Source organism: Nicotiana sylvestris, chromosome 7, assembly GCF_000393655.2.
Source record: "Nicotiana sylvestris chromosome 7, ASM39365v2, whole genome shotgun sequence".
NCBI classification, from domain to species: Eukaryota; Viridiplantae; Streptophyta; class Magnoliopsida; order Solanales; family Solanaceae; genus Nicotiana; species Nicotiana sylvestris.
This window is the reverse complement of record NC_091063.1, coordinates 45574806-45598872: the sequence shown is the minus strand read 5'-3', so window position 1 is coordinate 45598872 and position 24067 is coordinate 45574806. Positions and strand designations below refer to the sequence as shown.

At 39.5% G+C, this 24067-nt stretch overlaps 1 protein-coding gene across 1 annotated transcript; it reads left to right on the top strand.

Moving 5' to 3' along the window:
* The first annotated feature begins 2 nt into the window (after nucleotides 1-2).
* LOC104223969 (homeobox-DDT domain protein RLT2) lies at nucleotides 3-24051 on the top strand. The gene is made up of 18 exons (XM_009775510.2): nucleotides 3-964; nucleotides 1130-1618; nucleotides 10334-10413; nucleotides 11399-11797; nucleotides 12232-12321; nucleotides 12856-13020; nucleotides 13115-13337; nucleotides 14697-14797; nucleotides 15771-15857; nucleotides 15946-16098; nucleotides 16205-16360; nucleotides 18905-19114; nucleotides 19236-19934; nucleotides 20011-20565; nucleotides 21054-21671; nucleotides 21799-21903; nucleotides 22212-22451; nucleotides 22926-24051. Exons 1-18 carry the CDS (start codon nucleotides 802-804, stop codon nucleotides 23727-23729), a joined length of 5337 nt encoding a protein of 1778 aa, XP_009773812.1. The 5' UTR covers nucleotides 3-801; the 3' UTR covers nucleotides 23730-24051.
* The last annotated feature ends 16 nt before the right edge of the window (nucleotides 24052-24067 follow it).

The following is a 24067-nucleotide window of genomic DNA, read 5'->3' as shown; positions in this document are numbered from 1 at the left end:
GAGAGAGTTGAGAGTTGAGAGTTGTAGAGAGAGAAAGGAAGAAAACTCTGAAAGCACAAAGGCACAAGCCCATTTGTGAATCAAAGCGTTGGATTTCAAAGCATCTGACAATACTAACCCTTAAAGTCATCCCATATATTTATACCACAAGAATTTTATACCAAGAAATTCCCTTTTTTTTTCTTTCTCTTTTTCATTTTCTTTTTGTCTAATCTCTTTTACATCAGTCACACGGAGAATGACAGAGTCAAATATATACTATATTCATTTCATATTTGCATGTGAGTGTAACAATTTTCAAGAAAAGAAAAGATTTTTGATGGGTGGGTTTTTGTGTGTTCATCATTCTTCTTTAATTTCATTTGTTTCTTTCTATCTACTTTGTATTAGTACTACTAGTACTAGTACAACTGCTGTTGGCAATAATAATAATATCAATTCAAGAGAGGCGAGTTATTTATTATCGATATTCCTCAAATCTCACCACACATCTCAATCACAGTCTTTTTTACTTTTTGGGGGCAAGAGAGAGAGAGAATAGATAATGCGTTCAGTTGTGAGTAATAAACTTTGTGGGTGTGTTTAATTTTCTGTCTTTTCGTCAATACCAAAAGCAACACCCCCAATTCCTCTTTTCTCTTTCTATCTATCTGCTCTAACCCTAATTTAGAGAGAGAAGTTAAAAAGATGAGATTTTGATGTGCCCCAAATGGTGGCTGCTGCTATTTTTTAGTTTCATTTTGATCATTGGAGGTGTAATTTATTTGGAAAGAAGTTAGAAATTTGATCTTTGTTGTTGGAATGGAGCCTGATAGTAGTGCTGCTGCTGCTGCTACTGCTGCTGGTGGAGGCAGTGGAAGTTCTGATGTTGAGAAAAAGAAGCTTCCAGAAGGGGGGGAGCCTAAGGTTAAGCGCAAAATGAAAACAGCTTCTCAGTTAGAGATTCTTGAGAACACTTATACTGGTGTGTTATCTTTCTCTTTTCAATCTTTACTTTTTATTAATCTTCCCTATTTTGGGTTTTAATTGTTTATTGGTTTGGTATTAATGCTGTTTTCTTGTTGCATTTGGAGTTTTAGGCTGTTTATTTGATGGACTTGACTTTAATTTTAATTTTTTTTTTGTGTAGTTGAAACTTATCCTTCAGAAGCATTGAGAGCAGAGTTATCAGTAAAATTAGGGCTCTCTGATAGGCAACTGCAGATGTGGTTCTGTCATAGGAGGCTCAAGGACAGGAAAGCTACTACGCCGGTGAAGCGGCAGAAGAAGGAAGCTTCACCTGTAGCAATGGTTGATGAAATGGCAGTGAGTGGTGAAACTGGGAAGAAACATGCTTCTGGTTCTGGTTCAAGAGTAAGTCCGCTTGGTCTCATGGACTTGCAGCTGCAACAACAGCACCATCAACAGCGAGTTGCTCATCGACCCGGAACTGCAGTTCCTAGGTTTAGAACTGAAATGCCAGCTTTGAAGAGATATTATGAGCCACCTCAGGCCATATCCGAGCTTCGGGCAATCGCATTTGTGGAGGCACAGTTGGGGCAGCCGTTAAGGGAAGATGGGCCTATCCTAGGAATGGAGTTTGACCCCTTACCACCCGGTGCATTTGGTGCACCAATCGGTAAATTACTTCCCATACTTGGTCATTGCCTTTCTCTTATAAGAACTGCAGCCTTGCAATGTATGTGAAGTTTGATGACTATTGAGTAGGCCTATCAAAAGTGTTTAGTGATATCTATGATCTTATTCTTCAACTGTGATAGTTTGTAATACTCATGTGTTAATTTACTTCCATCTGCTTTGCTATGTTTCTGGCATTGGACCTATACTCCTCAAATTCGTACTATGTTGCCTATCAAGGTGCTTTTTGATGTTTCTGATCCTGTTCTGCCGACTGAAGATAGTCAGGCGGTGCTCAAGTCTTCCTATTTACTTGCACCTTCTTTGATATGTTGATGGCATAAGGCTTCTACTCGGCAATACTAACCATAAACAAAATTTTGCAGAAAATTAACAAGTGTGTGCTATTCCTAGCCGTGCAATGTTTTGATGTAATTACTTTGAATTTTTAGGAAGTGATACAAGTGGTGGCAGCCTACTTTTTTTGACTGAGTCACTTTTAGGAAGCTTGGAAAGTGAGAAGTGAGCGAGTACAAATTTATCTGAGTAGAGGTGTCATCTTTAAATTTCAATGACGATATCTCTAAGTTGAGAGCCTGAGACTCTAATATGGTCACTCTAATATGGATGTACGCTAATAAGTTGAGAGCCTGAGACTCCAGATGCTGAGATTTCTCTACAGTTTTACATTCCTCTTTGCTGATACAAGTAATTAGACTTTGTTCTCTATTTTATTTTAACCTTAATGTAACTCAAATGGTTTGTTAACAATGAGCAAACATTTATACTTCTGAACATGCATATTAACTTATCAGGTTTTCTTCGACTAAAGTAGTGCTATTAAAAGGGGAGCGTAACTTGGGATCTCAAATTTAGAAGGAACCTTCATGACTAGGAGATAGCAGGGTTTCAAAGTCTGCTTGAAATGCTCTATAAACAGATCTTACTGGTATGGAGCTAGGATTCTTGGAGATGGGTATTAGGGAGCAGTAGATGATTCTCAGTAAAGAGTTTCTACTTTAAGTTGATAGCTTGAGAGGAATCGAGTTTCTCTCTTCTATCAGTTTGGATCCCTGGACCACAAAGAAAATTGTCTATGATGGGAGACTTTAAGATGGTTCTGATACTACGGACCAAGCTGGGTACCGTGAAGGTTGCACTTTTTAGCTGGGCCTTTATAGGATGGGGAAGAGAAGATGCTGGGGTTGGGATATTGCTCCGCTAGCACTTATGTGGACAGAAATAGTGGTCAATGAAGTGGGAGGAGACCTGTCTCAGGTTCAAAACCTAACGGAGGCAAGAATGATTTCTTCCCATCTTCCTGAGCCTTGAGCTTTGGTGTGCAAAATTTTCCGGTACCTATGATAGTGTGAGGTAGCAGGTATCTGGTGGAATAGTCGAGGTGCGCGAGTTGGTCGAGACACTATCGTCATAAAAAAAATAAGAGCTTCTTTTTAGCTTGATTTTGCACATTTGATTATCCTGGTTTAATTATCTTTTTGGTGCACCCATGAGGTTCCGATTTGCTCATAAGATTAGGTGTCTTTGGTAGAGAATCGTATAATTTTCTTAGACTCTATCAGGAGTTCTCAAATTATTAATAAAATTATTTTTTACTTGATCAAAGAAAATATTTTCTAAAGGTGCCCAACGTACAACAAGCATGATTAGTAGGAGGTTTTTGCATCTTGGCATGTGACTATTAGATCTGTTAATCTTATTGCAAGTGTAGTCATTGTGAGAAATATGACACGGGAAAATTATATTATTAATGTAGCCTAACTATAATACAAGTACCCCTATTTATAACAATACACAATACCTACACTACTCCTATACCATGTAGGACTATGCTTATTCACATAACAACTAACTAACTAACACTCCCCCTCAAACCGGTGCATACAAGTCATATGTGCCGAGCTTGTTACATATATAACTAATACGAGGACCGGTGAGGGACTTGGTGAAAATATCTGCAAGCTGATCATTCGACTTCACAAACTTTGTAGCAATATATTTTGAGAGTATCTTTTCTCTGACGAAGTGACAGTCAATCTCAATGTGTTTAGTTCTCTCATGGAACACCAGATTTGATGCAATATGAAGGGCAGCTTGATTATCGCACACAAGTTGCATCTAGCTGATTTCACCAAATTTCAACTCTTTGAGCAATTATTTGATCTAAACTAGCTCACTTGTTGCCATAGCCATTGCTCGATATTTTGCTTCTGCACTAGACCGAGCAATTACATTTTGTTTCTTGCTCTTCCAAGACACCAGATTGCTCCAAGTAAAACACAATATCTAGACGTAGAACGTCTATCAGAAGGTGATCCCGCCCAATCAGCATATGAGTATCCAACGATCTGCTCATGGCCTCGATCCTCAAACAATAACCCTTTACTTGGAGTGGATTTTATATAACGAAGAATGCGGACAACTGCATCCCAATGACTATCATAGGGAGAATCCATAAACTGACTTACAACACTTACATGAAAGGAAATGTCAGGTCTGGTCACTGTGTGATAATTTAGTTTACCAACCAGCTGCCTATATCTTGCAGGATTGCTAGCCCCCCCCCCCCGTCCTGGTAGAAGTTTAGAATTCGGATTCATTGGAGTGTCAATAGGTCTACACCCTGTCATTTGTTTCTCCTCAAGAATGTTTAAGGCATACTTTCGTCGTGAGATCACAATACCTGAGCAATCTCAATACCTAGAAAATACTTTAATCTGTCTGAAAGTGTTGAAAGAGATGTTGCTTCAATTTAGTAATATCATCTTGATCATTGCCGGTAATAATAATATCATCAACATAGACCACTAGATAAATACAGAGACTTAAAGCAGAATGCCGATAAAACACGGAGTGATCAGCTTCACTCCGAGTCATGCCAAACTCCTGGATAACTGTGTTGAACTTACCAAACTAGGCTCGAGGAGACTGCTTTAGACTAGGGGTGGCAAACGGGCAGATCAGGTCGGATATGTACTGGTCGAAAACGGGTAATTCAAAAATAGATGAATTACCCGACCCGACCCGTATTTTAGATGGATAAAAATGGGTTATCCGACGGATAATATGGATATCCATGTCTTATTAATTATAATCACTTGTGGGAGAATTTCTAGTCTTCCAAACTTGAGGAACCCCCAATTTGAGGCTTTACAAATGTAAAAGTTAAATAGTTATTCATTTGTTATCCATTTGGTTAACCATTTTATCTATATTCGACCCGTTTTTAAAAAGTTCATTATCCAACTCATTTTTAATGGATATTATGGGTGGATAACTATTTTCTTTTAATCATTTTGCCACCTCTACTTTAGACCATAAAGTGACTGGCGCAAGCAACATATAAGGCCACGAGACTCCCTTGAGCAACAAAACCAGGTGGTTGCTCCATATAAACTACATCCTCGGTCACCGTGAAGAAAAACATTCTTAATGTCCAAATGATAGAGAAGTTAATGGCGACCAACAATCATGGATAAAAAAAGGCGGACTGATGCTCTTTTAGCCACGGGAGAGAAAGTATCATTGTAATCGAGCCCAAATATCTAAGTATATCCTTTGGCAACAAGACGGGCCTTAAGTTGATCAACCTGGCCATCCGGACCAACTTTAACTGCATAAACCCAACGACAACCAACAATAGACTTACCTGAAGGAAGAGGAACAAGCTCCCAAGTACCACTCATATGTAAAGCAGACATCTCGTCAATCATAGCCTGTCACCAGCCTAGATGAGATAATGCTTCACCTGAAGACTTAGGGATGGAAACAGATGACAAAGAAGATATAAAAGCATAATTGGGTGATGACAACCGATGATAACTTAAACCGACATAATGGGGATTAGGATTAAAAGTGGTCTGTATACCTTTCCAAAGTGTAATCGGTGTACTAGGAAGAGACAAGTCCGTAGTAGGAGCAGGGTCAGGTGCAGGACATGAATTAGCTGGGCCTGAAGTTGGGCGCGGACGATGATGATAAGTCAAGAGTGGTGTTCCTGTGGCTGGTGATCTAGGAGGAGCGACACTAGACTCTTCAACGGTTGGTATGGGTAAGACTTCTGTGGCTGAAGGTGGAGGAGGAGCTATAGTAGACTCCTCAAAGGTCGGTATAAGTAAGACCTCAGATATCTCAAGGTGATCAGAAGAGGTAACGAAAAGTTTAGACTCAAAAAATGTGACGTCAGCTGACATAAGGTACGTACGAAGATTAGGTGAGTTACAACGATATCCCTTCTGAACACGAGAATAACCAAGGAAGACACTTGAGAGCACGAGGAGCTAACTTATCTTTTCCAGGGGCTAAGTTATGAATGAAACATGTGCTCTCAAAAACACGAGGGGGAAGAGAGTATAAAGGGTGACTAGGGAAACAATACTAAGTACGGAACTTGATTCTCGATGGGAGGTGAAGGCGTCTGATTAATCAAATAATAAGGTGTGAGAGCTGCATCGCCCCAAAAACGCAACGGAACATGAGATTCAATGAGAAGTGTGCGAGCAGTCTCATTGAGGTGCCTCTTCTTTCTCTCTGCAACCCTATTTTGCTGAGGGGTATAAGGACATGATGTCTGATGAATAATTCCTTGAGAAGTCATAAACTGCCGAAACTGAGAGGATAAATATTCTAAGGTATTATCACTGCAAAAAGTGCGAATAGAAGCACCAAATTGATTTTTGATTTCAACACAAAAATTCTGGATTATAGAAAACAACTCAGAACGATCTTTCATTAAGAAAAGCCAAGTACATCTTGAATAATCATCAATGAAACTAACAAAATAACAGAATCCCAAGGTGAACTGACTCTACTAGGACCCCATATATCATAATGAACTAAAGAGAAAACAGATTCTGCATGACTCTCAACACTACGCGGAAAGGAGGCTCGGGTATGTTTCCCAAGCTGACACGACTCAAATCTAATGTAAACAAACTAGGCACCATCTTCTGAAGCTTGGATCAGCTCAGATGTCCTAAACGACTGTGAATTAGGTCCGGAGGATCTGTAACTAGACATGCTGTGGAGGGACTGAGTGAGTTAAGGTAGTAAAGGCCTTCTGATTCACGCCTTGTGCCAATCGTCTGTCCCGTATTGCGGTCCTGCATAATAAAAGAATCATCAATAAAATATATACCACAATGGAAGGCACGAGTCAAACGATTAACAAATGCAAGACTAAAAGGGCAGCCAAGGACATTTCTAGAGTGATAGAAATCGGGGATTGGCTTGTCCAACTCCTTTTACTTTAGTTTGAAACCCATTGGCTAAAGTAACAGTGAGAAGAGATTGTGAATACACAATATTCGACAAAAATGATTTATTACCAGAGATATGATCAAAAGCGCTTGAGTCCATGACCCATGGTCCAAGAGTACTAGATTGGGAGACAAGCAAAAGAATTACCAGCAATAGAAGTATCAGTCTGAGCAATTGAGGCTACTTGTGGAGATGTCTGCTTACTTGCTTGATATTGAAGAAACTCATTATATTCTCCTTCAGATAAAGAAAATCCCTAGTTACCCGTAGTTTCGGTCTGAGCAACATAAGCATTTTTGGGTGGTCGACCATGTAAAGAATAGCACACTTCACGAGTGTGTCCAAGTTTATGACAATAAGAATACTTGAGTTTAGATCTTCCAAAACGACCTCATCATCGTCTGTTCTCCATAGTTTGAGATGCTCGATTTTCCACTATCTGGATGCAAAAACAGAGGAGTCAAGTGTCTGTGATGAGATCATTGGGTGACTTGGTGCTGCAGCAAGGTGAAGTATTCGAGAGGATAATTCATCAACTGTGGGGACAGTCAGACTAGCCAAAATCTGGTCACATACTGAATCAAGGTCATTAGGGAGTCCAGCGAGTGTAAGAACTAGAAACATCTTCTGTCGTTGCTCTTGTTGCTTTTCAATACTAGGAGAAACTGGCATCAACTTCTCAAGTTCTTCCATGACTGCCTTTACTTGTCCCAAGTAAGTAGACATATCCAATTCCTGTTTCTTTAAGCTTGTCATTCGCGATATTACATCATAGAAACGAGATATGTCATTAGTGTATAAAGTATGAGCCTTTCCCAAACTAAATAACATGTCTGGAATGGACGGAACAAGGGAATCAATTTGGAATCAATAGATCACCACAGGTTACTACATAACTGAGCATCGACCTTCTCCCAAAGTGCTTTGGCCTTTTCATCACCGTCGCTAGCCCTTTTTGTTAAATGATCTTGAACACCTTGACCTTTACATCACAACTCGACAGACGAAGCCCAAGCTAAGTAGTTTGAACTTCCCATTAAAAGTTCTGAGGTAATCATAATATCGGAACTTCCAGAACCCGTGTTTTTAGACCCAAATACATCGACTCCCAAAGACATTGTTGGATTGAAAAGAGGTCTAGCAAATTAGCACCAAATAAAACAAAGAATCAACTGTAGTTGCTGGAAAATTGCCGGAAAAAATACTGTAGTTGCCGGAAAACTATTGTGGTTGCCGGAAAATTTTCAAAGTGCTCGGATCAAAAAAGAAAATTATGGGTAGGTTCGGAATTATAGGGCGATCCAACTGTTCTAAAGAAGGGTTTTGAAAAAATGGTCGGAAAGGGCTCCATGCGCCTGCGCGTGGAGTAGATCTTGTCGGAAAAAACTCTCTCCGGTCGGCGTGGCGGCGCGTGAGGCGTCGACTGCCGGAGGTATTTGCTGGGGTTTGGTCTCCGGGGGTTGGGGGACCTTGTGGCGGTGGTTTTTGCACAGCACCGATGGAAATTGGTTTTGGCGAAAAAACAACCCTAAAAAGTCGCCGGAATTGAAGCACAACAACTGTTTCGGCTTGGTTCCCTTTCCCAGATGTTTTCTCACTGCTGCTCTGATACATGTGAGAACATGACACGGGAAAATTATATTATTAATGTACCCTAACTATAATATAAGTACCCTTATTTATAACAACCACGTAGGACTATGCTTATTTACATAACAACTAACTAACTAACAGTCATGTTAAGTAACGTCGCGTTTCTAAAGCAAATTTCCTAGTTTCATTTATGTTAATCCACTAAGAGGCATGATGTGAAGGCCAAATGTTGTATTCCTTACAGTATAGAGCAGCAGCGTGTCGCTCCCAAGTGTTCCTGAATAATTATGAAACTGCATAAATAGTTTTGAGCGAAACAATGAGAATAAATTTTTATAAAAATTTATAAAGATTTTATATTACAAATCACTTACTTGCTGAGATATGGAAACAAAAAAGAACCAGGCAATGCTACTTGTCCCCTTTCCATGCCACCTTCTTATGGTCGAGTAATTCTTTTAGAATCTTCAAAAGAAGAAATTAGAGCTTTATTATCATTAACAGTAAGTCCAAAGCTAGGATTGGGTCTTGTTGGCGGGCTCTAGACAAGCCATTACGAAGCTCCCTCAGCCCAGCCCAAGCGACTCCAAAAAAACAAATGTGAACCATCCGCTAGGAAAATGGTACATTAGACAAATGGGGGAGATTTAATTGCTTTTCTGGCCTCAACCTTGCTGCTGGAACTATGCCCGGTTGATTACTTAAAGCATGATGAAAGTTAATTTTCATTCTATTTGGAAAAAACATGTATAGTTAATTTCAAAGACTTTCCAGTTCTTGGTCCTCAGTAACATATCCATTTACCTTTCATCTAAAATACAGCGAGCTTTTTTAACTTTTGGTGGTGAGAAGTGCTAATGGCAAACTAGTCTTGAGAAAAGACACCTTTGTGCACATGAATCAGCAATTAGGAGTCATAATTACAAGGATAATAAAGTAATCCTGGGATCAAATGGGGGATTATTTTATCCCAGTTTTGGTTGAATTGTTGATTCTGGAATTAATGATCCTGGGATTTTTTATACTATAATTGTGGCATTATTTTTATACGACACTCTAATGGGACAACAATCCTATACTAATCATGGCATAGAACAACAAAAAGACACATTTGCCCTTCTCCACAGCAATTTTCCCATAGTATTTTCAAAAAGCTAAGGTTAAATTGGAGTTAAAACTTTATCCAAGTTTATCTAGTTTAACTAAACACATTGTTTTATATTATACCATTATATCCTATTTTTAGTCCAATAAACCCAATATCTACAAATAAATATATATCCACTAAATTATCCTATCATTGTTTAATTCCTTGTTCACAAACCAAACGGCCCCTTACTGTCTTTTATGTTGGATTTATTTGAGGATTAGCAGGAATATACTTCTTTGCTTTTTCTTCTTTTGAAAAATGTGCTGTTGATCTACCTGTAAAACTGCCTGATTTTCCATATTACTTTTCCAAGACCAAAAAAAGAAGAAGAAGAGATGCCGACTGCTTTCCATGGCCTAGCCCTAAGGGAATTAATTGCAGCCTCAATTGGATGAACACTGATAAACTTAAAGGATATGTGATTTCCTTTGAGGGTAGAAGTTGTATAGGCATAGTAGTATATCAAATTTTTGTCGATATATCTGTCTCACCAGTCTCTCATGTGTATTGCATTTCTGTAAGTTGATATGCTCCTGCTAGTTCAGAAAGTGTAAAGAATGAGTTCTGGTCAATTTTCCTGGTTTTCATTTCTGTTGGTTATTTTGCTCAGTTGTATATTCTTACATATGTAGCCCCTAATGTTATGAAGGCATGTTCAGAGTTGATGAATGCTTTCCGTTTTGCATGAAACAGTGGCAGCTATGCAGCACAAGCCGGTTGGGAGACCTTTTGAAGCCCAAATCTATGAGAGACCAGATGTTAATTCAATCAAGGTCAGCAATCTTTCATAAAACAAGTAATAAGTCTGATTAGAGACGCGATGAGATGTAACATTTGTATGAAGAATGAAGCATACAAAGTATTGTTTGGTGCTTGTATCAGTTAAAAAGCATGGAAGATGATTAGAATAACATTAGTAGAAATCTTCGCCGAGGTTCCTATTAGCTTTAGATAATTGGTGGTGTTTATAGAGAACTATATCTTCCTTTAGGTTCTACTTTTATATACCACTTGCACTACATTAATAAATTTTTACTATCTAAACAATTGTTTTCTTAGTAGAGGCTGATACCTTTTATCTACTATTGATTGAAAAATAAATTAGAGTGTAGGTTGGTCTTAGGTGAAAGATCTCAACTGTACCCCAGGTTGTTGTTGTTGTTGTTGAACTTCTAGACTTGCTTGATTTGTTGAATAGCAATATTGCCAAGTTGCACAAATACAGACACGAGACTTGTGTCAGACATTAGCCATCTCTCTGATTGTGAACACACAGTTATGTATGTTTCCTTAAACTCTTTTTTGCATTTCTTTTCTTGTCTTAATCCTTTCGTTGCTTTTGTATCTTTAAGGGTTGGAAACAGTCACAAACTGATGAAGGAAAGAAGAGCATAGCATAGTTAAGGGCTTGTCAAGGCACATAAAATGCTTGCTTTATATTTTTTCTAAAATAACTAAACTTTGGAGCTAGATAAATGAAAAAGGAAAAGATGTTTTTATATGTTTGTGACAACAACAAAAACAACAACAATCCAGTAAAATTCCACTAGTGGGGTCTGGGGAGGGTAGAGTGTACGCAGACCTTACCCCTACCCCGGAGGAGTAAAGAGGCTCTTTCCAAAAGACCCTCGTCGTTTTTATATGTTTGTGAGGTATAGCATTTTCTGATTTAGATCAGAAGGATCTTAATGACATGTAGATGTAGGATTAACTCCTATAGTACTGAGGATAATTAACAATTCAGAAATTTCATGCCAGGGTACTACAAGGACTTTGCACGAATACCAGTTTCTTCCAGAACAACCATCAATTAGAAGCGATGCCTATGAACAATCTGTACCATCTCATTATCACAGTTCAATTGAAGTTCAGAGCACCAGAACCATGTTGTCAACTGGGAGGTCATTTATGCATGGGAGTGAACAAGTGGCCTCTGGATACAGTATTCCTGGTCAGATCCCGACTTTAAATCTTCTGCCTCAAGGGAAGCAGGGTCACAAATCTCCAGCTTCTGCAGAGGCTGATGCTGTTCCCCAAAGATCTCTTGTGAACATAGAAGTGGAGGCTCATTATGGTGGTCAGCCAATGATGGCATTGGAGAGTCCGTTTATGCCGAGAGTCATCCATGATGAGGAACGGTTGGAGAGAAAGCGAAAGGTTTCAACAGATACCTACTCTTCTTCTTCTTCTTCTTCTTCTTCTTATTTAAGCTAATATTCTTTTAAAATTTGTATAGGAGCGTGTATAAAAACATATTTTACCTTATCAATCTTTTAGTCTGGACTAATACATGGATTTTCTAGAGTTGTTAGAAAGCAAAGAGTTGCAGCTTTTCTGTTTGGTCTTTGTATGAGTTTCATTTCTTTTGTACCAGCTTTGTACCCTTCATATAAAATTTTACCTTATAAAAAAACATATTGTACCTTACATATGAAATTTTGTTATCATCTTTTAAAATTTTTCCCTAGAAAGGTAGACAGAATTCCTTGCATAGGGCTTTGCTGTAACAAGGATGAATTCCTTGCATAGGGTTTTGCTTGCATAGAGCCTGTTTTTAGGTTTTGGCCTCATAGTTCACATATATCTTGCAGAGCGAAGAGGCGAGAATTGCAAGGGAAGTGGAGGCCCATGAAAAAAGAATACGGAAAGAGCTTGAGAAGCAAGACATGTTGCGGAGAAAGGTCTCTCTCTCTCTCTCTCTCTCTCTCCTATTCATCACAAAATGTTATACAGTCGAGAGTAGCGATGGATGTGTTATTTACTTGAAATCTTATTTATTCTTTTGATAAATAAAAAAAAATTCATGATTGCTACACCAATATTGTGCTAACTCTACAAACTATCTAGGTTCAGTATATAAGCATCCCATAAGACTGGCCAACAATCTATACCAGTTGGTATGTTATGTTTAAACCAGAAATACAAATGAAACAAAAGAGAATCAATGACCTTGACCACGGAGTTTCAATTCTTTAGAAAATATCTCCTACTTCTCTCTCTCTCTTCATAATAACCCAAGATGTACATGTCTTGCATAGCTTCTTTTCCCTAGCTCCCAGATTACTTAAACTCCAACCTTCCATTTGAGTCCACCACAGTTCTAGTAGACAATGAATGTTAAAGTTTCAGATCAAGGCCTAAACCTCTGCGACAGAATCATAATGTAGTAGAAGGTGGTCTAAATACTCGAAATCTTATTTATTGTTTATCCTCAGAGAGAAGAGCAATTGAGGAAAGATATGGAGAGACAAGACAGGGAAAGGCGGAAAGAGGAAGAAAGACTGCTCCGCGAAAAGCAGCGGGAAGAAGAGAGATTCCAGCGTGAGCAAAGGCGTGAAATAGAACGAAGAGAGAAGTTTTTGCAGAAAGAGACTATAAAAGTAAGTAATTTTGAAATTTCTTTATCAGAGATATGCCATTTTCTATGGCTTTAGGCAGGAGACGGAGTTCATTTTCCTCCCTTACCTCCTGTAGGCAGAGAAAATGAGGCTTAAAGAAGAAATGCGCCGAGAGAAAGAGGTTGCAAGGCTTAAAGCAGCTAATGTAAGGGCTACTGCCCGAAGAATTGCGAAAGAATCAACGGAATTAGTTGATGATGAGCGCCTGGAATTGATGGAGCTAGCAGCCTCAAAGAAGGGTTTGCCCTCAATTTTGTCACTAGACAGTGAAAATCTACAAAACCTTGAAGCATTTAGAGGTAGTTCCCAGATCATATACTAACATGCAGTAAAAGTTTGTTCTTGTATATTGATCAGAAATTTACTTGCTAGACTTGAAAAATAAGCTTGGTACACAGCCTCTTGCAGCAATGCAAGGTAAGGCAACATACAACAGATCCAATGTGGTTCAGCGTTTCCCCGGACTGTGTGCGTAGCGGGAGCTTAGTGCACTGGGTTGCCCTTTATGTGCTGCTATTTCATGAAAAGAATGCTTTTGGCTTTACTACTGAATACTACTTTCACCATCCCATTACATGTGACACTATTTGATTAGGTGCATAGTTTGAGATGTTACTTTGACTTGTCTAATATATAAGGAGGTAAAGAATATTATGTGTAGTAGTTAGTTGGATATAGAAAACATCACATTCGAAGTTAAAGTAATTGAATTTCAATTCTTTAACTTGAAAAAAAGTATTCTTAAACTTGTGAAAGTTTTGTTAATATTAGCGTCCGGAATAGTGCATCCTGGCATGTCCAACATAGAAGAGTCAAGAAGTACTGTGCTTTTCTTCTCCTCATTTGGAAAAGTGAATCTTTAATTTCCATGTTACATATGATTTGTTTTGTTTTGTTTCTGATAGTGCTTTCATGCTTTTCCCTGCGGATTACAGCATGTTTGTGTCTAATGATGTCTTTCAATAGAAACAGATCTCTCTCTCTCTCTTCTTTAATTCTCTATTTCTTTTTTATTGTATGATTAGTGGGAGTGGATGGTCTTTGAGCATGAGTAGTATCATGCTCTTATCAGATACAGTTGATTGACATGCTAAATGACATATTATGTACTGAATGGCCCAGTGTTATCAAAGGCGCACTTAAGCCCTAAAGCGAGGCTCAAAACACGTTGAGCGTCGCTTAACGGGCGCTTCAGTATTGTCATCAAGGCGCTAAGGCATGCTTTTCCTTGCCAATAAGCATAATCCTGAAGAAGTGACACTAAACAATTGATATTTCACTTTATCGTAAATTCTCTTCAATTTTTTTGTCCATATATTTGGTATTCATGCTTATAGATATTAGTCTTAGACTACACATGCATATTTGTAATTTTACTCTATTTGAGCCTTTCTTCCTTAAAGCCCATGCTTTATTTACGCTTTGCGCTTAAAGCCCTAACAGACCTTAGAGCTTTTTTGCGCTTTTCGCCTTTGATAACACTGGAATGGCCTGTTTGCATTCAAATGAGCACTCTTTAGTCGAAACCTATGAGCCAAGGGAACAACACAGTTCCTTTTTCTTTTTCCATTATTTCATGTTTTGAAGGAATATTTGAGAAGTAGAAATGACCAATATGTTGCTCCTGACTTTTGATCCAAAATTAATTTATGCTTCAGATATGCTCATTGAATTTCCACCAAAGAGTGTCTGCTTGAGAAAGCCATTTGGAGTTGAGCCATGGATATGCTCTGAGGAGGACGTGGGTAATCTTTTAATGGTGAGACCATTTGCTAGCTTCTTCTTAAAACACACAGTTCATTTTATGTATTTAATTTTGAGGAGGTGGAGCTCTTGTTTGGTCGATTCTGGTGTTGTCTATTTGTATAAAAGGCATGATATTCTACGATTCAACTTTTATTTAAACATTTTGTAAGATCCTCCTTCAACAGTTTTACTTTCCACGAGCATGGAAGGTCCTTGCCTTGTTTTAATTTACTAGATTCTTGAGGTTGGGGTTTTCCCAAAAGGATACCCCTCTCTGGTAGTGGCAAACTCTGCAATCTCGGTCGACTCAAAACCATTCAGGAACAAGAAAATACCATTGCGTTTTGGATTAAATGTCGATGATAGAATACATCAATAGCCCCAAAGGGGGTGCAGTGGTTGAGAATCAAGGTTTGGATACCAGCAGTGTTGACCTGGTGAATTTTTCCCATTTGTCCGTACCATCATTGGCGGAGTTATCTGGTAGTTGGTACCTAGTGAATTTGTCGATGTGAAAGTTGGCTGCAACACTACTTTTACAAAAAAGGAAAAAAAGGTCATTGTGTGCTATGGTCTCTCCCGATTTTGGTTCAAGCTTTTCAGTTGTAATTTTACCAAGATCTCTAACTAATTCAAAAGTAAGTCCGTCCTAAAATGTCAACATTTTAAAGGCTGATAACATTTTGGAAGGCAGGGGGTACTAACATAGCTTACTATGAATGTATTGGCTCCCATAGGTAACCCTTGTGTTTCATGGCCATCACTGTTGCTACTCATTGCATCCTGCCTATCAACAGTAAAATCTTGTATTTGGACTGGAGTGAATGAAAACCATGTAACTCCTACAGGGTTATTTCTTGACAAGATTTCATGGTGAACCGAGCCCTCTAAGCATCTGGGTTGCTTGGAGTACGAATAGGGACACTTTCTAAGAATTCTTTTTTTATAATTATTTTTTATGGATTTCTTTTGCCCTTCCTCACCAGGTTTGGAGATTCTTAATTACTTTTTCTGATGTTCTTCGTCTCTGGCCATTCACTCTGGATGAGTTTGTACAAGCATTTCATGATTTTGTAAGTTCCTCATTTCTTTATTTGGATACAATTTTGAATTTTTCCAGGGTAATTGCATATATGAAACATTAGGACACACTACTTTCAGGATCCCAGGCTGCTCGCAGAGATACATATTGCTCTTCTCAAATTGATAATAAAAGATATTGAAGATGTTGCTAGAACACCTGCCAGTGCAGTAGGAGCAAACCCAAACAGTGGAGCGAATCCTGGAGGCGGGCATCCTGAGATTGTTGAAGGGGTAGATTTTTATATGTTATTGGTCTTTGTTGCTACTCCGGTTAGCAATGTGATGTGGTTTTTTTTCCACTCATTGTGAAATGTTCTAGTGATGTACTTTGTAACAGGCATATGCATGGGGTTTTGACATAAGAAGTTGGCAGAGCCACTTGAATGCCCTGACGTGGCCTGAAATACTGCGGCAATTTGCACTGTCTGCTGGTTTTGGGCCGAAGCTAAAAAAACAAAGTGTTGAACCAGCATATCCACGTGATGAAAATGAGGTATGATCTTCCTTTCCTTTTCCTTTTGTTCTCCTCCATAAGAAATTGGCTTGTCAAGTTAAGCTTAATTAAATCATAAATGCCAGTCGATTGCAATATTGGCTTGCAAAAAGCTTGCACTGGTAGCTAGGTTAAAAGGTTGTTAATGGGCTTGTTTCAGTGAACTTTTTGCATATTCAATGTGGAAGGACACGTGTTTGCTTAAGACCTGTTTGAGCATCTTTGCTTGGTCTTAAAGGGGGGAAGACGACCTTGAGCATTTTCCCATTTAACTGCTTGCTTTTGTTCGTATAATTCCTTGAAAATTTAATTCGTAATGTTATTCCCTTTAAGCAATCTAGCAAACTGATGTGTTGATTTTGAATGTATCTTTTGGGGTTACTTATCCCAAAAAAAAAATAAAAAGGCAGCTAAGTGCACTTAGCTCCTGCTATTCGCGGCGGTCCATAAAAGGGTGGACAACATTGGGTCTTATGTATGCAACCTTACCTTGCATTTCTGTGAGAGTCTATTTTCGCGGCTTGACACATCAACTTTTACCTACTGCGCCAAGGATCCCCAAACAAAAATATATGTTTTGGGTTAATTTAGTGTTTTGCAAGACATTTTTCCTATTTATCTTCTAGTACTGATCATGGAAGAAAAGCGTTTAATACACTAGTATACTAGGTACTCCTTTTCTCTTTAAGAACGGTGGTGTTTGTGCCAGTTTGTGCGCACCTTGACTATTCCACCAGGTACCTGCCACCTCCCGCCAATACATATACGGGGTAACTATGCCTATCAAGGCTTAGGCAGATGGGAGTATATTAGGTACTTCAGATGCCCAGTTTGTTTTGTCTCTAAAGATTAAGACTAGATTGAATCTAACTTATTAGCTCATATGTAATGTGGTACCCTTCCCTTTTTTTTTTGTTAATGTGGGTTCTTTTATCTCTGATTCATACCATTAAAGTATGGGAGAGGGTGGTTGAAGCGAGGGTGAGGATGACGGTGTCTGTATCTGACAACCAGTTCGGGTTCATGCCGGGTCGTTCTACCATAGAAGCTATACACCTGGTTAGGAGGTTGGTGGAACTGTACAAAGAGAGAAAGAAGGATCTGCACATGGTGTTTATTGACCTAGAGAAAGCGTATGACAAGGTTCCTAGAGAGTTCTCTGGAGATGCTTGGAGGCAAAAAGTGTGTCGGTTCCCTATATTATGGAGATAAGGGACATGTATGATGGGGCTAAGACTCGGGTTAGGACAGTAGGATGCGACTTTGAGCATTTTCCGGTTGAAATGGGGTTACACCAAGGCTCTGCGCTCAGTCCGTTCTTATTCGCCCCGGTGATAGATGCGTTAACAAACCATATTCAAGGGGAGGTGCCATGGTGCATGCTATTCGCCGATGACATAGTTCTGATTGATGAGTCCCGAGCCGGTGTTAACGATAGACTGGAAGTTTGGAGACAGGCTCTTGAGACTAAGGGTTTCAAGCTGAGCAGAACGAAGGCGGAATACCTGGAGTGTAAGTTCAGTACTGAGCTGGGTAAGTGGGCGTGGATGTGAGGCTTGAATCACAGGTTATCCCAAGTAGAGGCAGCTTCAAGTACCTTGGCTCGATTATCCACGGAGGAGGGGAGATCGACGAGGATGTCACACACCGTATTGGGGTAGGATAGATGAAGTGGAGGTTAGCATCCGGAGTCTTGTGTGACAAGAGAGTGCCAACGATACTCAGAGGTAAGTTCTATAAAGCGGTGGCTAGACCGGCCATGATGTATGGGGCTGAGTGTTGGCCTGTTAAGAACTCACATATCCAAAAGATGAAAGTAGCTGAAATGAGGATGTTGAGGTGGATGTGCGGACACACTAGGATGGATAAGATTAGGAATGATGAGAGTCGGGATAAGGTGCACGTGGCTCCCATTGATGACAAGATGCAGGAAGCGAGACTCAGATGGTTCGGGCATGTACAGAGGAGAAGACCAGATGCTCCAGTAAGGAGGTGTGAGCGACTGGTTATGGAGTGCCCGAGAAGAGGTAGAGGGCGGCCTAAAAAGTATTGGGGAGAGGTGATCAGGCAGGATATGGCGAGACTTCAGATTTCCGAGGACATGACACTTGATAGGAAGTTGTGGAGGTCGAGTATTACGGTTGTAGGCTAGGAGGTAGTTGAGTCTTGCCTTACTTTGTACCTTTGTGAACCTAGTCTGGTAGGGTTTTTGTCTAAGATAGCTAGTGGCAATGTCGTGTCTTACTATTTTCTCTTTTCGGTGCAGTACCTATTTACTAGCCATCGTTTTTGCTTTGCATTTTTTTTTCTGCATTTTATGTTCCTATTTTACCTATGATCTCTGTAGTGAAACTAATATTGTCTCCTTTTGTCTTTTTATTCTCTTGAGCCAAGGGTCTTTCGGAAACAGCCTCTCTACTCCTTCGGGGTAGGGGTAAGGTCTGCGTACACACTACCCTTCCCAGACCCCGCTAGTGGAATTTTACTGGGTTGTTGTTGTTGGGTTCTTTTATCATGTCACCTCCAATTTGGTTGCAACTACAGGGTAATGATGGAGCAGATATCATTTCCAATTTACGGAGTGGAGTTGCAGCTGAGAAAGCAGTTGCCAAATTGCAAGAGAGGGGTTTTTCTAATCCGCGGAGATCTAGGCATCGATTGACACCTGGAACAGTCAAATTTGCAGCATTTCATATTCTTTCCCTTGAGGGAAGTAAGGGCCTTAATATCCTCGACGTTGCTGAAAAGATTCAGGTATTTTTGGTGATCCTTATTATCTGGAAGCTGTTGAAAGATTTAGATAATTTGTTGATCATGTGATGCTGTTTCCTGCTGCTCTTTTAGCTGACTATATTTTTCTTTTTTTTGGTTGAAGAAATCTGGTCTTCGGGATCTGACAACCAGCAAGACACCTGAAGCGTCTATTTCTGCTGCATTATCGAGAGATACAAAGCTTTTCGAGAGAACAGCTCCTTCAACATATTGTTTACGTGATCCGTACAGGAAAGATCCTGCTGATGCTGATGCCATTCTTTCTGCTGCTAGGGAAAAAATCCGAGTGTTCAAAAATGAGTGTTTGAATGGAGAAGAAGCAGAGGATGTTGAGAAAGAGGTTGAAAGGGATGATGAATCTGAAAGTGATGCTGCTGATGATCCTGAGGTTGATGATTTAGTCTCGGAGTTAAAATTCGCGGAGACTCCTCAATCCCATAAAACCGACAGAACTGACGGAATGAATTCTACTGAAGATGTATCAGAAATTTTACGTTTTGACTTGACACAAACACCAGGAGATGTTTGTCTGCAGAATTCCACCGGAATAATGCATTCAGAAAGTTTTGGAGAGTTAAAACCCATAGGAACTTCTGGTAGTCAATCAGCCGCAATTGGTGCTGATTCAAGTAGTCTCAATCAAGAAGATGTAGTGATTGATGAAAGCAACGCTGGTCAGAAATGGGTTCAAGGGCTTATAGAAGGGGAGTATTCTGATTTAACCGTTGAAGAGCGCCTAGATGCCCTTGTCGCGTTGATTGGTGTTGCAAATGAGGGGAATTCTATTCGCCTTGTATTAGAGGTTTGTTGATAATGGTGTGTTGGATGTTTTCCTTGTCAATTTTCCTATCAGTGAACCTAGTGTGAAATCTTTTCAGGAGCGACTAGAAGCTGCATCTGCATTGAAGAAGCAGATTTGGGCTGAGGCGCAGCTCGATAAACGTCGTTTCAAAGAGGAGTTTTTACTGAAGGTTCAATATCCATCTGTTAGCAACAACGCTGAACGGTTCTGCTCGGTTACTTCCAGGGAGGCCAGGCAAAGTCCTCTTCTTGCTGTTGATGGCCACAATGATGTAGCAGCCATACGTTCACTTCAGCAGGAAGCCATGCATAAATTGCCAGATGAATCCAATAATTCTAGAAATGTTGCTGTAGAAAAGGCTTGCCCAATGCAAGAGATTTATGGAGGCCAGGATAATTCGCAATTCCAGCATTTTGCATATGTTGCTGAAAAGTCGCGTTCCCAGCTGAAAGCTTATATCAGCCATAGGGCGGAAGAGACATTTGTTTATCGGTCTCTGCCCCTTGGTCAAGATCGCAGACGTAACCGGTACTGGCAGTTTGTCACGTCGCCCTCTCGAAATGATCCAGGCTCTGGGAGGATTTTTGTTGAGCTACGTGATGGTAGATGGAGACTAATTGATTCTGAAAAGGTAGTAAAATATTCTTCATTTCAACCTTCTGTATCAGCAGCTTTTGTGGGCTGGTTACTGTTATTTATTTTGGGGAGGGGGGGTTAATTTTATCTCAATACTTCATCTAGATTTATGTGGAGTTGTGGATTATCATTAGACATACTGCTTTTTCCCCTTTTTATATGGTAAAATAAAAATCCCAAAAGCCTCTGTCCAGGAGCCAACAGTGGCCTTTTCACACATCGCTCTCCTGATGGTTTGGACCACCATCCTTATGTTTTGGTGGAGGGTCCTTACCACTAGGCCATTCCTCCCTTGTCTTTCACAGTTGGATTTTTTGGATTATGTTTCCCTTTTCTAAATTTGTTCGACGTTATATTTCTTAAGCTAATGAAGTAACATATTGGTCTCCACATTCATTTGTTTGTGCTCCCAAAATACTATAGGCTCATGATCAACAAGGCTCCTAAATATCATTTGTGAAAATCTATTTCTTCTACGTGTAGGACTTCAATGCTTTAATGGCTTCTTTGGATGTACGTGGAATTAGAGAATCTCATTTGCATTCAATGCTTCAAAATATTGAAGCAACTTTCAAGGAAACTTCTAGGAGGTATATGTACACTGAAGCTAAAGTTGGAAATCCCGTCAAAGCGGATACTTCTGAAACAGTACCTAGCAATGATTGTTGTTCAAAAACTGGTAGCCCTAAAAGCACAATCTGTATCTCAAACTGCGAAACATCAGAACCTTCAACTTCCTTTCGTATTGGGATTGGGAGGAACAAAATGGAGAACTCTGATGCCTTGAGTAGATATGCAGATCTAGAGAAGTGGATGTGGGAAGAATGTGTTAATACCCAGTTTTTATGTGCAAGGAAGTATGGAAAGATGAGATGTGAAAAGTTGATCAGTATTTGTAATAATTGCTATGACACTTACTTCTTGGAAGAAAACCACTGTCGTTGTTGTCATACGACATTCAGTCCAGCAAAGAGTTCATGTTTTATGGAGCATGTAGCTCAATGCAAAGACAAATTGGAGGCCCTATTTCGCCCTCTTATCTCGGACGCAGCACCTCCTCTTCAAATTAGATTGCTAAGAGCGCAGTTAGCTTCAATGGAGGTAACATACTCTTTTCTACTATCATATCTGGTCGCGCTCTCCCTTATTGACTTCTGAACGTGCATATTACTTGTGACTTCATCTGTATGAGCTTTTGAATTAACGGAAGGTGATATTTGCTTTATAGGCCTGCATTCCTCCTGAAGCTCTTGAGCCTGTTTGGTCAGAGGTATATCGAAGATCCTGGGGTTTAAAGTTGCATATTGCTTCAGCAGCTGGTGACCTACTTCAGGTCCTCTGTTTGTCGATAATTTCTGTTTATGACACATAGGACTACCTGCTTGCTGATCATTCTTATCAACTTGAATTGTAACTTACCAAAATTTACAGAGATCTCTTCATAAAAAAAGAGAGAACATTTACAGACATAATAATTACTGAGACTCACTGCTTAAGCATCAACAATGAAAAACACACCTATGTGACCTTATTGTTTTCTTTTCCTTTCTACCATTGGGTTCTTCTAGCACATTTACCGTAAAAGTTTTCTAAATCTTAATGCAATGTTGTTAACCACCTTTTCCTGTTTGTATCTCTTAGATTCTGACGTTGTTGGAAGGTGCTATCAAAAGGGAGTATTTAATGTCAGATTATGAAACTACAACTGAGTTGTTGGGGGCTGTTAGCACCTCCAATCTGGAGAGGATGCCGGTGTTACCTTGGATTCCTCACACAACACCTGCTGTTGCACTAAGGCTTATGGAACTTGATTCCTCCCTCTGTTATACACAGCAACAGAAAGCTGATTCTCTAAAAGATAAAGAATCTGCAAATTTCACTGTAAGCATCTCTTTCTGATGTTCTGACCTAAAAGATAGCTGCTTATCAGATTTCAGGGTTGTTTGCACTTTAATGAATGTGTAATTTTATTATAAGGATTTCATTTCTCTTGCACGCCTCCATCATTTCTCACACATAAATTTCAACCTAACTCCAGAATACAATTGATGAACACATTCCCCTTATTGAATTACATGGTAATGTTTTAAATTACACCAAATGTATCCTAATTATAGTCGATGCTTTGCTGGTTTTGGCTTCCAAATTCTTATAAATTTTTTAGCTATGTTGAGGACTTTAGCATCTGATTCCGCTTTTTAAAGGACCCACTTTGTTTTTGGCACTAAATAATAGCTTGCATGCTTCAAATCAATGAGCTGATACTTCCTTTTCTGCTTTAGAGCATTGCATTAAGTTTTTCAAGCTTCTGCTGGTTGACTTCATTTACACGTTGAATCTTTCCCAATATGCCAGACATTTAAAACAAATTATGCTGATATGAAGAGAGTTGCGGGGATTATATCTGCTGAAGCTCCTCTTGAATATGAAAATCTAGAACCAGATTTCTCAGTTACGGTAGGAGGCAGACATTCTAATTCAGGACAGGGTCGTAATCATGTAAGAGGAGGAGCTCATGGTCGTGTCCATGGAGGCAGATCTCAGAGGAAACTCAGTGCATCCAAATCTGAATCTGCTCAGAGAACACCAACAAAGTACAATGACAGATTTGACCACCTCTCACCCTGGAAAAGTCGAGACCGTGGCAAAGGACGACGTAAAAGAGGCCGCCGCTCTGTTCGTAATAGGCAAAAGCCAGTCAAGAATGTCAAAAATGTTGCTATAGAAAAAGTGCCTATCCCCAGTCAGCAAAAATGGAAAGAAGATGAAGAAACAGCAGCAGCTCAATTTGAGGCACCCGGTAATGACAGTGATCCTGGAACATCAGGATCTGAAGATGATAATGGTCAAGCAACTGCTAATGATTATGAAGATTTAATGGCTGATGACTATGGTGTTTTAAGGAATAAAACTGATCATGTATCGAACAGTGTTAATTACAGTGTTGGTGAACATTATATTGAACCTGTCTATGGAGATGATGTTGATGATTATGAGGATGACCGTGATGAAGAGGATGAGGAAGATGGATTGGCCGATGAAAATGTCCAAAGATACTTTGATGCCGGGTCCGAGGAAGAAGGGAATAGATTTATGGATGGAGAACTTGTTGAAAACCTAAATAAAGATTCAGAATCATCATCCGAGTATAGTGATTGAGAATAGTTCATGAACACTGCAGTAGTCACTAGCTAAGTTAAACCCACAGGGCATTATGGTTTCATTTCTCCTAATGAGTGCGAAAGAGAGGAAGGTCAAAGGATAAATTCAATGCAGGTCTTCGATCAGCGCTCTTGTTGGGAGCTACAGGAATACGCTCGACAAGAATCCACAATTGTTGTTGTGAAAGCATCATTAGTTCTATTCTAACTGTTAATAGTCAGCATGTAACTTGAAAATAGTACAGTAGTTCCTCTTACACTAACATATGTATCACATCGTGTGTAATCTAATGTGGCAATGCCGTGCATATGTTGTCTCATTTCCAGTTCATTTTC

Bases quoted from the DNA above. Each gene is read 5' to 3' on its own strand.
- LOC104223969 (XM_009775510.2), top strand. From the start codon at position 802: ATGGAGCCTGATAGTAGTGCTGCTGCTGCTGCTACTGCTGCTGGTGGA. The intron at 13,338-14,696 runs GTAGTTCCCAGA...TTTATGCTTCAG, and splicing joins AAACCTTGAAGCATTTAGAG to ATATGCTCATTGAATTTCCA. The intron at 14,798-15,770 runs GTGAGACCATTT...CTTCCTCACCAG, and splicing joins ACGTGGGTAATCTTTTAATG to GTTTGGAGATTCTTAATTAC.